This window comes from Lycorma delicatula, chromosome 1 (genome assembly GCF_047948215.1).
Source record: "Lycorma delicatula isolate Av1 chromosome 1, ASM4794821v1, whole genome shotgun sequence".
NCBI classification, from domain to species: Eukaryota; Metazoa; Arthropoda; class Insecta; order Hemiptera; family Fulgoridae; genus Lycorma; species Lycorma delicatula.
Genome location: NC_134455.1, coordinates 360,869,504 through 360,882,302, shown reverse-complemented (window position 1 = coordinate 360,882,302; position 12,799 = coordinate 360,869,504). Strand labels below are relative to the sequence as shown.

At 26.6% G+C, this 12,799-nt stretch overlaps 1 protein-coding gene across 1 annotated transcript in view; it reads left to right on the top strand.

Moving 5' to 3' along the window:
* The window catches only part of LOC142317928 (O-acyltransferase like protein-like), a 60,034-nt gene that overhangs the window by 17,363 nt on the left and 29,872 nt on the right, over positions 1-12,799 (top strand). Inside the window, exons 7-8 of the mRNA XM_075354467.1 lie at positions 2,083-2,228; positions 7,982-8,090. Coding sequence (XP_075210582.1) covers positions 2,083-2,228; positions 7,982-8,090 — 255 coding nt within the window. The remainder of the gene's footprint in view (positions 1-2,082; positions 2,229-7,981; positions 8,091-12,799) is intronic.

Here is a 12,799-nt window from a genome sequence, read left to right as displayed (position 1 = left end):
CAAATATTCTAGAATAATTTTGACTATTTTAAATGTTTTTCCTGACCACTTTTAAGCATACTTTTTAAAATGTTCCTATACATCTATTCTCAATGCTTACAGCAGGATTAATTAATTCAATTTAAAAAATTTTAATTGAATGAATTAAAAATTAAATTAAATTGTACATAACTATATAGTTGCATAAGTTTTTGTATATAGTATATTTGTACATTATATGTATAGTTGCATTAGTTATTGTACTGTATATTGTTTGAAAGTTTAAAATACATATTCTTTCTACAAACTCCGAATGTTTTCATTCAAACTATTATATTGTACAGTAATAAAAAGGCTAAATTTAAAAGGTTACATTCAGCAGTAAGGAATACAAAGAAGATTTATGTTTGTTATGGAAAGTTAATGACAATTTTTGTAAAATTGTTATGGATGGACCTGTGAAGAAAATATGGCCCTGAGCAATGCCAAGAATATTAACTAGTATATAGTATTTACATATATTTTATACATGTAAAGCACACAGGTCCATTATTTAAGGCAGTGGTCTCCAAAGTGGGGTACACGTACCCTAGGGGATACATAAAGTGATACTTCGGGGTACACCAAAGAAGTAATATAAATAATACATAATTTGATTTTTGACTATACACACACATATATTATGTAAGGTACAACTTATAATTACGGGTACGCAATCAAAAACTTGGAATCGCTGATTTAGAAATTATAGTGGGTGCATGTGTGTGTTTTTTGTTTTTTTTTTTTACTTAATAAATGAATTCTCTTTGAATATCGATAATTTTAAAAAGAATCAATACTTTTGTTTTATAAATTTGGGTATTTGGAAAGAAAAAATAATATAATCATAGTGAAGATGTCTGAAATTGATATGGCTAAAAATACATCAGTAATATAATATTCTTACAAAAATAATTGATTATATAATTGTATCCCTGTACATACATACCTAATAAGATAGGAATTAATCATATTACCTTTTAGAAATAGCTTTTTAACTATGGAATTTCATCTTTAAGTAACTGGAAACAAAACTATAATGATATATTATAATAATAGCGACTTGATTATCATTATATTTCATTGATTAGAAATAATTAATTTTACTGATTTCATTCTTTAAAGCAACTAATTTGTATTAATCTCTTCAAAACACAAACAAAATGAATTATTTATTTATATAATATGACAAATATACGTTTCACAATAATTTTCACAATAAGTTTTCAATATACGTTTTCACAATAATTGAGAATATCTTAGAACAATTCTGACAGTTGATAATATGTGGGTTAATAATCAGTATATGTTGACTGTGAGACAGTTAGCATCAATCATTTTGTAAACATTCCCATTATTTTGCAAGCATCGCGATAAAACAGTATTCCCAATGTAAAAAGCTGTATTTGCTGACCAGTAAATTAATCATACTGTTACTGTATTTTTCGGTTTTATGATTCCTTTTAGCTATAACAAATAAATAAACACTATATTTTTAATTATGTTATAAACATAACACAAGATAATTACTAGTGACACATAAGCAAATGCTACCTAATTACTACTTCAATCAACTTCATTGCTTGTTTAGAGTAACTTCTTTTTGTTAATTAAAAATAATTTACCTATCCCATATTTGTTATTAGTAAATAACTGTACTAGGAGTATTGGCGTTTATTTTATTTATTTAAACTACACTTAGTTATTGTAATTATTGTTTATAACATGTATGTAGTAATTAATTATACTCTGTTTGTTTCAGTTATACCAACTTCTGTTGAAATCTATTATTTTTTCAATTCATGTAGCTTTTATAGTTTAAACAATGCATACATGTCTCAAATTGTATTATTGTAAATAAAAATAATAACATTATTTGCTGCTTCATAGAGCATGAAGCACTTTCTAAAGTTAGAGTTGTTAATAACATTTTCAATTACAACCAATGAGCATCATATTCCAAAAAATCTACAAATAAGCAGTTCTATAAAATTTTAATAAACAAATATCTCTTCCAGCATAAACACTTTTATTAAAATCTATTCTACAATTTACTTTTTTCAGGTTTCCTCAACAAGTTCCTTTCATGGGGTTCTGTATTTCAGCCATTAGGTCGCCTCTCATATTGTATATATTTGACACATATATTAATTTTAAAACTACAAATGGGTGCACAAAGAACACCAATAAACTTTACTGATATGACACGGGTAAGATTTTAAAATATATTATTTGAGTGATCTGTTTAAGTCTACAACATTAAATTAATTAAAAAAATAGATAGAATAAATAAATAAAATATAATAAAAAAAAAATAGTAAAATTTAAAAATAATAATGATAACAGAATATATAAAGATATAGAATATTAAACAATTTGTAATAAAAGTATGTTTTCAAAAGTGAAATTAGTAAATGTTTTAATAATGACAAATGCTACAGAACTTTGAAAAATAATAAATGGTTAAGGGTGAGATTGCCAAGCATCTTAAAATTTGTTAATAAGTTTAGAGGAATGTTTCACTAAAGAAGAAATACAAAATCAAAAAATAATATAAAAAAAGTTTTAAAAACAGGTTTTAAAAAAATGTTTTTATTACAGGAGCAATCAGCATCTCTAAGAGACATGTTGAATTTTAGTATAATTGTTCTAGTTGACAGTTGTAAAAATATAGAGTGTATAAGAAGCTTAGTATATAAGCAATTAATAAATTGAATGTTTAGGTCTAATTTGGTTTTATTGTCATCAGTTATAAGAATCATAAAGTTATATAAATATTTGCATATTTTATAACCAGTTTATTTTTTTCTTGATTATTTCACCATATAAGCTAGAAGCTGTCTGTGGGAAATGCCCCAAATGAAAGGCATAGATGCTACTATTCTGACATGGAGATCAGCATTAGTATAATTAATACAATTGCATTAGTAACAGTAATATAGTTCTGTATTGAGGACAAAGTATATGCAGAATTGATTAGTATGTGCAGTGTTGCAAACTGAAAATGATAATAGTGAATGTATCCAGTATTTTCTTTAAAACTTACTCATTTTTAAAGGTATATTCAAACACCACAAAATATAACATATACTATATTTTAATATAGTGTAGTATAGCTTGTCCAAGCTGAATTGGTACAGATCTGATCTAGGCGATAGTTGCCTAGCTAGTGCAGGGCTATAATATGCTACTTGTAGAAGACTTAATATATATATATGGTAAGACTCTCTTGATCGAGTTAATATATATATATATATATATATATATATATATATATATGATAATATATTTATGGTGTGTATACACGCACGCGCGCACACACACAGACAGACAGAGAGAGAGAGAGAGAGTATATTAACTTGTTCTTGGACTATGTATGTGAGATTTATGGTACAGAACCTTTCAGTCTAATTTTAAAGCACTTTTGCTTATCCATTAGCTCTGAAATTTTGCATAGAGGTTTGCTTCTCATGACAACACATTTTAGCAACATTTTCAAGTTGCTAAGATGCCCCTAAGATGCTAAGTGAAAAAATGCCCCTTGAACTTATGCAACTTAATTTTTATGCATATTTTCTTAGTGAAAAAATTATCCATGTGTTTGTGATATTATCGTTTCAATTGATTAAATTGAATGAGAGTATTTTTCTACAGCTGAGCCAAAAATTCAGATTTCTTATAATCGCTTGAACCTGTGCGCTAGCATGGTGTAAAGTATAAACTTTTAAAACTTACAAAGTATAAAATTTAGTCTTAGTATAAGACTAAAAAGTAGAAAATAAAAAATATGTAAAAAACTTTTTAAAACACCACTCTTAAATTAAACACACTAAATGATAAAAAATAATTTTAGGACAGTATCTCAAAATTGATTTAACAACAAGCTTTGATGGTGATATGTAAGATTATGTAAAAATCATAGCTTCAAATTAAAAATTTTATGTTTTTGCCAATTTTTTCATATGCGTCATGAATACCTCCCAGAACAAAGGGCGAAGAACGTAGCATAAACAGTAGACATCAATCTTATACATGTTTGGTTTGGATGTTTTATACAGTTATAGAACTATAAATAAATACATTTAGGCCTAAACACTAATCAGTAACAGCCGATCAGTCTGCATAATATTGCATAACATATCTAATTTAGTATCTAATAAAGAAATAAATTATTAATTTAATAATGTATAAACTCAGGATTAAATAAGTAACTAATAAATACAAGACGTGGATTTGTTCACTGATTGGAATAAACAATAGTCGTACCATATACATACTGTCTTTAATTGAGTAGTATTATAAACCCATGCTTGTTAGGCAGCAAGATATACAGTTACGCTGTTCATCAGTTCTGTAATAATTTGTCTTGGACAAGCTATAAAAATATACTTCTGTAAAGTATAAAATAATACAAGAAACAATAAACAAATTAAAAATAATTATTATTCAACAAAATTACATTCCAAAACAAAAACTTATAATCTGATAGTCTTCCTACAACTTACTTTATGCATCATACAGAAATCTTTTCTACAACACACAGAACTGTAAATTTTTCAAGTAGATGAGTCATTGATTATGGTGGACATTGAATTTCAGCATCTCCTCCATCACTCTCTCATTCACTTTTTTCTCATTTTGATATGACTGATAACTTATAAACAAAATAATTTATTCAATTAAATTATTTTTTTCACATTGCAGTAGATTACTTTCAAGAGCGAATTAATATTTTGGTTATTTCTAATTTATACTTTTTTTAATAAACAAAATACTAATTATCGTGTAAATTACTATTTAAACCTTCTATACATGTTCAGCTATTGAATAAAGTTATATTTGAATAAGAATATAATCATACATTTTGGGTTTACAAAATTAATTAAAATCTAATGTGCACGAATAAATTTTCAAAATGCTGCTACTTTGCACCTTATCAACACCATATCCCAAGTAAAATGGGTATAAATTATCTGCTGATCCATATTCATGAGTTCTAGATTTTGCAGCTGAATAAATTTTCATTACATAAAAGTTTTTTTTAAGTATATTTAGTACCTATCTGATCAGCTCTTCATTTTCAAGTGTTTATTACTGTTCTTTCAGCTATTCTATTATTTTTTATCTGATTCTACTCTAATAACCAACTTTGTATATTTTCTAATGTAGAATCCATGAAATTGAATGTAGACAATATTTATTCTGTAGTTTTTTCTTTAAGTTTACTTCTCTTTTTTTCTTTGCCATGTTGTCCATAGAGCAGTCACAACATTAATTTCAAATTAATTTTCTGTTACTAAAATTTTTGTTTTAGTTTTCAATCTAATAATGTGCAGTAACATATAAAAAGAATATTTTTGGATATTATTACAAAATTACAAATTCTATTCAGTAAATTTCCAAAATGGAATATTTACAATTGTCTTGTTAATTTATTTTATTACAATATTTAAAGTTTATTCTATTACAAAATTTTAATTAATTAAAAGATATTATTATACCTTAGTGCTAGGAGTTTAAATTTTCTTTACAATTAAGGATTGCTTTAAAATGAAATGAATACTTGTACCTACGAGTGTCACATCTAAATTCTTTTATTTAATTCTGGGTCCATCAATTGTCTATACCTTGAATCTTTTATTTTTGAATTTTTACTATGCAACAGATACATATTATTATACAGGCAAACAGCAATGTGGTGATAAAAACAACACATTGGTACAGATATGATGAATGATACCATACTACCTTATTGTTCAAAGGCAGCATTTCAAAATGTATCAGAAACCATCAATGATAAACACAGTTATTCACACCTCAAACCATTTAGGATTATGATCCACAGATTATTTACCACAACCATATTACCTGAAGATCACATAGAAAATTCAGCATTGTAATATATCTTTTATATACGAATGATTGTAACTTACTGACTCATTTCAGTGTAAAATAATTAAAGTAAATATAATAATAAAAAAACAAGAAATGTAGCACAATAAAGTACTTAAAAAAAGACAAAGTAAAAATAGTTCACAAAAAAAATAAATAAAACTTACTGTATTTATACTGTATTTTTGCTGTATCATCTTTACAGCAAAAAAAAAAAACTATCGTGCACAAAACAGATTGACCCAGAGACAATCATAATGCATTGCTCTGACTGCAAAATTATGTAGATTGGACAAATAAAATACAGTTTGAAATAAATAAAACAAATGGATAAAAGCACTCTATAACTCAATAAAATCAATATGTTCCAATCACCTCATTAAAACAGATGAATACACTATCATTAACATCTGCACATGTAAATATTTTACATATACACAAAAAGGACCTCATTTTAATACATTATGAAGTATGCATCCACAATAAAAATAACTAAATAAGTTACTTTGTTTTATAAAAATAAATTATAATGATAAAAGTTTCTAAAACACAAACCAGGACTGAATAAAATTCTTATTCACCATTTTCCACTGAGTAATAGGTGAACACAGCTTTTTTGCTGTGTTAATGTTATAGTTCATACAAAAACTACTCATAGTCTTGCCTAAACTTATCTATTCAAAATACATGGTACATAAACTTATACTCAAATGAAATTTGTTCAAATTAGTTACCATAATCAAATTTAGATTTGATTTATTATGTTTTCAGTAATATCAAATTATATGTAAATGAGAAGTTATTTGACTGTATGTACTCTCCATTATTACATCTGAACAGATCAGAAATAGCCACAGTGTTCTGAGTCCACACCATTTAATCTAGGCATTTGACTAGATTCAATGTAGTCTTCCCACTTGTTGCTTGCTTTACCTCTTCATATTTTGCATCATAAAAATAAACCTTGTCTTTACAGAGGATAGACTCATCTTTTCATTGATATTTCTCACACCCTCATTTCTGATTCTGTTTCATATCTACGTTTTGTAGATGCACATTAACATAGACATCAGTCTTTTAGAGGTCTTAATTTATTTCATTACAACCTTCACAGTGTGAAAAATCCTGCCCCTAAATGAATTCTGATTTAATAATAATTTTATAAAATTGTACTACTTAATATTTGAGTTAGGTTATTCTTAATTATTATAATATTTTTAATTATTCACTATTTAATGTTCTGCTGAGGATTTTAAAATTGGTACAGAAAAATAGTGTTTAATCATGTTCCCAGACTGTATTTTTATAGTTTCTAAAGAATTCTTTTAAGATTATTATAGATAAATGTACTCAAATTAGAAAGAATTATTTACATTAAGAAACGGTTTTACAACAAAGTCATATTTGTGTTTATTTTAGGACCATTTTTGCACTTCTGATTTTTAAAAGTTATATTATATTTTTTATGTTAAATAAAACGTATGCCAGGTTTTAAGTCTAAATAAATTTTGTATGAGAAGGGCAAATTTTATTTTTCCCAAAAAGCAGTATTAGAATGGTGTTCTGGCATCAGCGCACACTTAATCCAAGACAAAAATTATTATTTCTAGCTGTTAAAATAAATGTAAAAGTTAAAAACTATAAATCATTATTAGAAATATTCAAGATGTTAATCAAAAATTATTAATTAATTTGAAAAATAATCAATAAATTAATAAAAATAAATATAAAATAAAAGGGTAATTTACAATAAATTTAAATTGAATCACTATAAAGTTCTTTGGAATATAAATTGGTACATAGAGTTAACCTCCTACTTATTTCCTAACTCAACATTTTTAATGTTATTCTTTACTTGCATATTTTCTTAACATCTAGACCAACAAACATTTTTCTCCACATATCTTTCATATTACTTTTTTACATTTTTTTTTTTGTTTTATTTAATTTATTATAATTTTATTTGTAAGAAATTTGGATGTGAATTAAATGAAATCATTAAAAATACAAAATTTGATAATCATAAATGTCATAGAATATTATATAAATTGCCAGTACTTTTTTCTTTCAGATAACAACAGCATTTGGTGATATAATGGGATCAATATTCTCAGCAGTATTATTATTTTTACTTTTTGAAGCTCCTGGTTGTGCACTGGAAAGAGTTATGCTAGGTCCAGGTAAGTAAACATAAAAAATGTGTAAATCATAATGTTTTAGATAATATGATCCTTTATACTTGAGGGTCAACAAAGAATTCATGGTGCTTAAAAAGTAAGTAAAGTACTTAAGAAAGTATTTTATTAATTTGTATAGAGAAAAAGGATGACTAATAATAATAATCAGATGTTAAAAATTCATAAACATACACCAATCAGTAGTTGTTACAAAAGTAGCCGATTAAAAAATAATGAGGTTTTCAAGAAAAACATTTTTCTAGAGGCAAATGAAAGTTTTGAATTATTATTATCATACTTTTAATTATTTAAAGAAACACCAAGTCTAAGTGCCACACTCGCATTTAAATTAATCTGGATAGAAACAAATATGTGGTTCTTATTTTAAAAAATGCCTGGCCTTGAATAAAAATTAAGGTAAATTAAAAATTTACATTCATTTTTTTTCTTAATACTGATAACTTCTTTTGAAGTTTGTTCCTCTCCATGATGTTTTATAAAAAGTACTTCAGAAAAACATTTTGGAAACCTTTTCAGTTATTTGACGGTCATCTTCATAAATGATAAATTAATAGGATTCGTTTCAATGGTCAATTGTTTCATCTCATAAACATCTTATTACATAATTCATGAAAGTGAAATGGTTCTCAATTTTTTAAGCAAGAATTACTGAAAATTGTTTTACGTAGAGGACTACTTTTCAGCTGTTGTAAAGCTTGGAGGCTTTACATTAATCAGTGAACAATTTTTCATTTGGCCCTTTGTCAGATACTTGTGTCATTGTTGATACTTCATTAGGTTGGTGCACTGTATATGAGTAACAACCTATCATAAATTTAAATTTTCTGTTGTCCTAAACAATTAGCTATGTAGAACTGACAACAGTCCTGAAAAATACATTATTTTTCAAAGACTAAATTGCAGAATGATAATTATCACCTTGTATCCAATTCGTTCATCCTATATATAATAATCATATGTATTATTCTGCAGAAGTAAAGTTCAAAATGTTCAACTTCAGTTTATAATAAAATATAGATACATTTGTTTTTTACAACTGTAATATAGCTTAAAAATCATAAACAATTAACTATTATTTTCTCTATACTTGCTTTCTGTATAATTTTTGAAATTTATATTAACTTAGTGTTATTTGTGACAATCATTCATCCACCTCATTCTTCATTCACTGCTTATGGAGATTTTTTAGAAAGTAACTCAATTTTTCTTACTGTTCTTGAATTTTGATGGAACACATAATTATTAATTAAAAAGAATAGTTAAAAGACAATAGTATGAATAATTCAACAAGATAATCTGTTATTCAGAATGTAAAGGCTTAATTCAGCATTTGGATCTTAATGGGACTGGGATTAAGCAGTTATTTTTTATAAACATGAAAAGAATCATATTATGAGTCTGTCTTGCATCAGTTATTTTACTGGGCAGGTAATATAAAAACAAAGTAATATTAATAAAATTAATATACTACAAAAGCAATCACATAACCACAATAAAGAGCAGAAGTGACAAACGTATACAAATTTGATGTACAATATTCTACTTAGCACAATCAGTTACATCATCACTAAATACATAAGTGTAGCCCCAGACTAAATGTGTCTCCCATACAGTCTCGCCTGTACTGCAGTATCACCCGTACATTAGATAAAAAGTTAAGTCCAACTAAACAAGTAAAAGTTATGCATGTTCAGGCTTTCCAGTGTTGAACACCAGCTGACTAACTTAATAATTATTCCAATAAAAAGTATACAAATTTACATTTCTCAGTATTGTGTAGTGAATGCACATAGAATCATGAAACGAGAACTCAGTATCATGAAACCTTTCTCAGTATTGTGTAACGAATGCACATAGAATCATGAAACAAGAACTTTGCGTTGTCACAGTTGTACAATCTAAGAAATACACATAAGGTGTAAATCAAAAGTAAAGGCTGATAGGTCATTAAAAAGAATATGCAAATTAGAAGAAAAAAAATTATAACCCACTCAATATTTAGCTATCTTACTTTTTTAAGTCACCACTATTTTCTAAACATTTTTTGAATATGGGAAATAATTTTTTAGATCTTGCTTTTATAAATATATTCTGTTGCCTGGGATTTCCAACACTGTTTCCTACTCCTTGAATTATTGACAACTAAGGTAATTCTTAAATTGAAGGAAGATGTAGATGTCACAAGTTTTGTCTCCCTACAAAACAGAAGTTATGTTCTATGGTTCCCTTGAATTCTTTTATATTTTCTGATATAAATGAACACTGCATGAGTGGTTGTAAAGACAACATTGATGTGAGAAATTGATGTTTCATTACTGATCACAATATGAAAAAAAAATCTCTCCCTGATTCTCATAGAGATTCAAATAATTGCACGTAGATGGGAACCTTTGATTCAATTATTCAAAAAGTAGCATTATTCAATCTTTCATACACATCAACCAGCATTTATGAAACCCATATTACCAAATTTATGTAAATTTACTTTTTCATTAGGATTTCTATACAATGAACTCTGTGAATAGCTGAAAATTCTGTAGTAAGAACACTAATTGTAAAGCATCAGTTTTATGGAATTTTTGTATTCTTTTTAAACTAGGTCATTCATCTAGACTCTAGGCTTCCCACTTCTCTCTTCATCATGAATAACAGTACAGTCTGCATTGGACTTGCAATGTCACACCTTACATTTTCTTTCTTTTACACAAAATTCACAATGATATGACTTATGAATTATTAAATTGAATCAAATAACATATTAACTCTGAAAGTTTTTATCATCACAGCCACCCATTACCTGTTGTCACAGAAAAGAAAACCAGAGACTTAATGATCAGTAGCTACTTAATGGATAAGTTGAGGCTGGGTAGGATGTGATCCAGTTTAACATTGCCAATCAGTTGCTATTAGCAAGTAGTCTTTACTAACTTGTAAAAGGAATAAAGTTTTTTTATTTTTAATTTCAGATAAAAAAAGGAAGAAGCCAGTGAACAATGAGAATGAGCTGGAATTAGGCAGTGCACACAAACAATTATAATCATAATAAATAACAAATACATGTTTTTTATGTCTTGAGCTAAACCTTAAATTAAAATAAACATAAATAAGCACTTTAACAGTTATTAATTAGTTTTTAATCTTAATCTTGTCTTTAAAAGAAAAACAGCAGTAAACATTAATTACTTCTTAATTTCAATTAGAATTTACATGTCTCATTAATGCTATACTCATACTGTAAAAAAAAGTAATCAAACTAATGGAATAATGTGAAACAATGAAATAAGTTAACCTTCATAATAAACTTAACACAGTGAAGTTAAGAGTGAAAATACTGATGCAAACAAATAACCAAGAAAATACACTGATCTTCAGTATACAACTTCAACTATGCTATCAACTAAGAGTACATATGGTATGTCGAACACAGTAGATCAGTGGATTAAGATTAACGGAAACATTATCAGAACATCTTACAAGAGATTAGTCTAAATGAGTTCAACAAGAACAGAAATGATTTTTCTTTTTATATGATGCAAACAATTTGTTTGGTGTAAATACCGGTATCTAAAAAATAAATTAGTAAATGCATTGTTCTCAGTAACAGCTTTTCAGTTTCTCTAATTAGCAGTTCGCTGTATATGTCTAGCATTATGAAATAGTATTTACCTTTTATTAAATCCACAGCAGATATGTGAATTTTGACAGTATCTATAAAAATATCTATTCCACTTTATGAAATACCCATTCCAACTTGTCCTAACTATAATCTTATGTACATGAATAATACTGTAATTAAATATACATATTAACATACTTTTCAGTGGAAAACATACGTTTCCCAACACTTATTGTTTATATCTACTAACAGTTCCCCTAAAGTTGAAGCGAGTTTCACTAAAAGGGTATTTAAATTGTTTTCCACTATTAGCCTCAGGCTTTGTTATAGCTTAGGACTTCCTTGTGCATGTAAATTATCTTTGAGGATAGTGATAGTTCATTATATAGTCAGATGGTGTGATGAAAAAAAATGTAGAAATGAAGATTTCAAGCACTCTTCTGGGTTAAACATGATTTGCAATTGTACATTTGGCTTACAGAAGAAAGCAAGGAAACAACTTCACTTGTCACTTTTCCTAATAACCCAGTATAGGGTGTATGTTATATTTAAGAATAGCTACATCATTTTTAAGAGCAACTTGTGACTCATGTTAGGTTGCCTGACATTAAAGTCATGACAATTAACATGAATACAATTTGGTAATTAAGAGCAAACATTATTTTTCACCTAAATCATCAGAATATGATTTTAATATTTTTTTTACAGATACAGAAAATTACCAACCAAATATTATACAGAAAATTTTCTACATGCATTAAAAAAAAATAATAAAGAAAGAAAGAGATTATACATCACGTACTGCTAATATTATTAAAGTCAGATTATTTTTATAAAAAAAAATAACTATCTTGTCACAAAGAAAATAACAACAACAAAGTACTGGACCAGATCCAACTCGATCAAACAAAAATCACCATTAGTGTATCAACCATCATTTATGTACATATAAAAACTTAGAATATGTAAACAAGCAATTGTATTGAATATAATGAATGTATTGTATTGAAGCACAAACTGTAATGAATTGAATTAATGAACTGTGAACAGGGTTTGAACTGAATGATTGGAATGA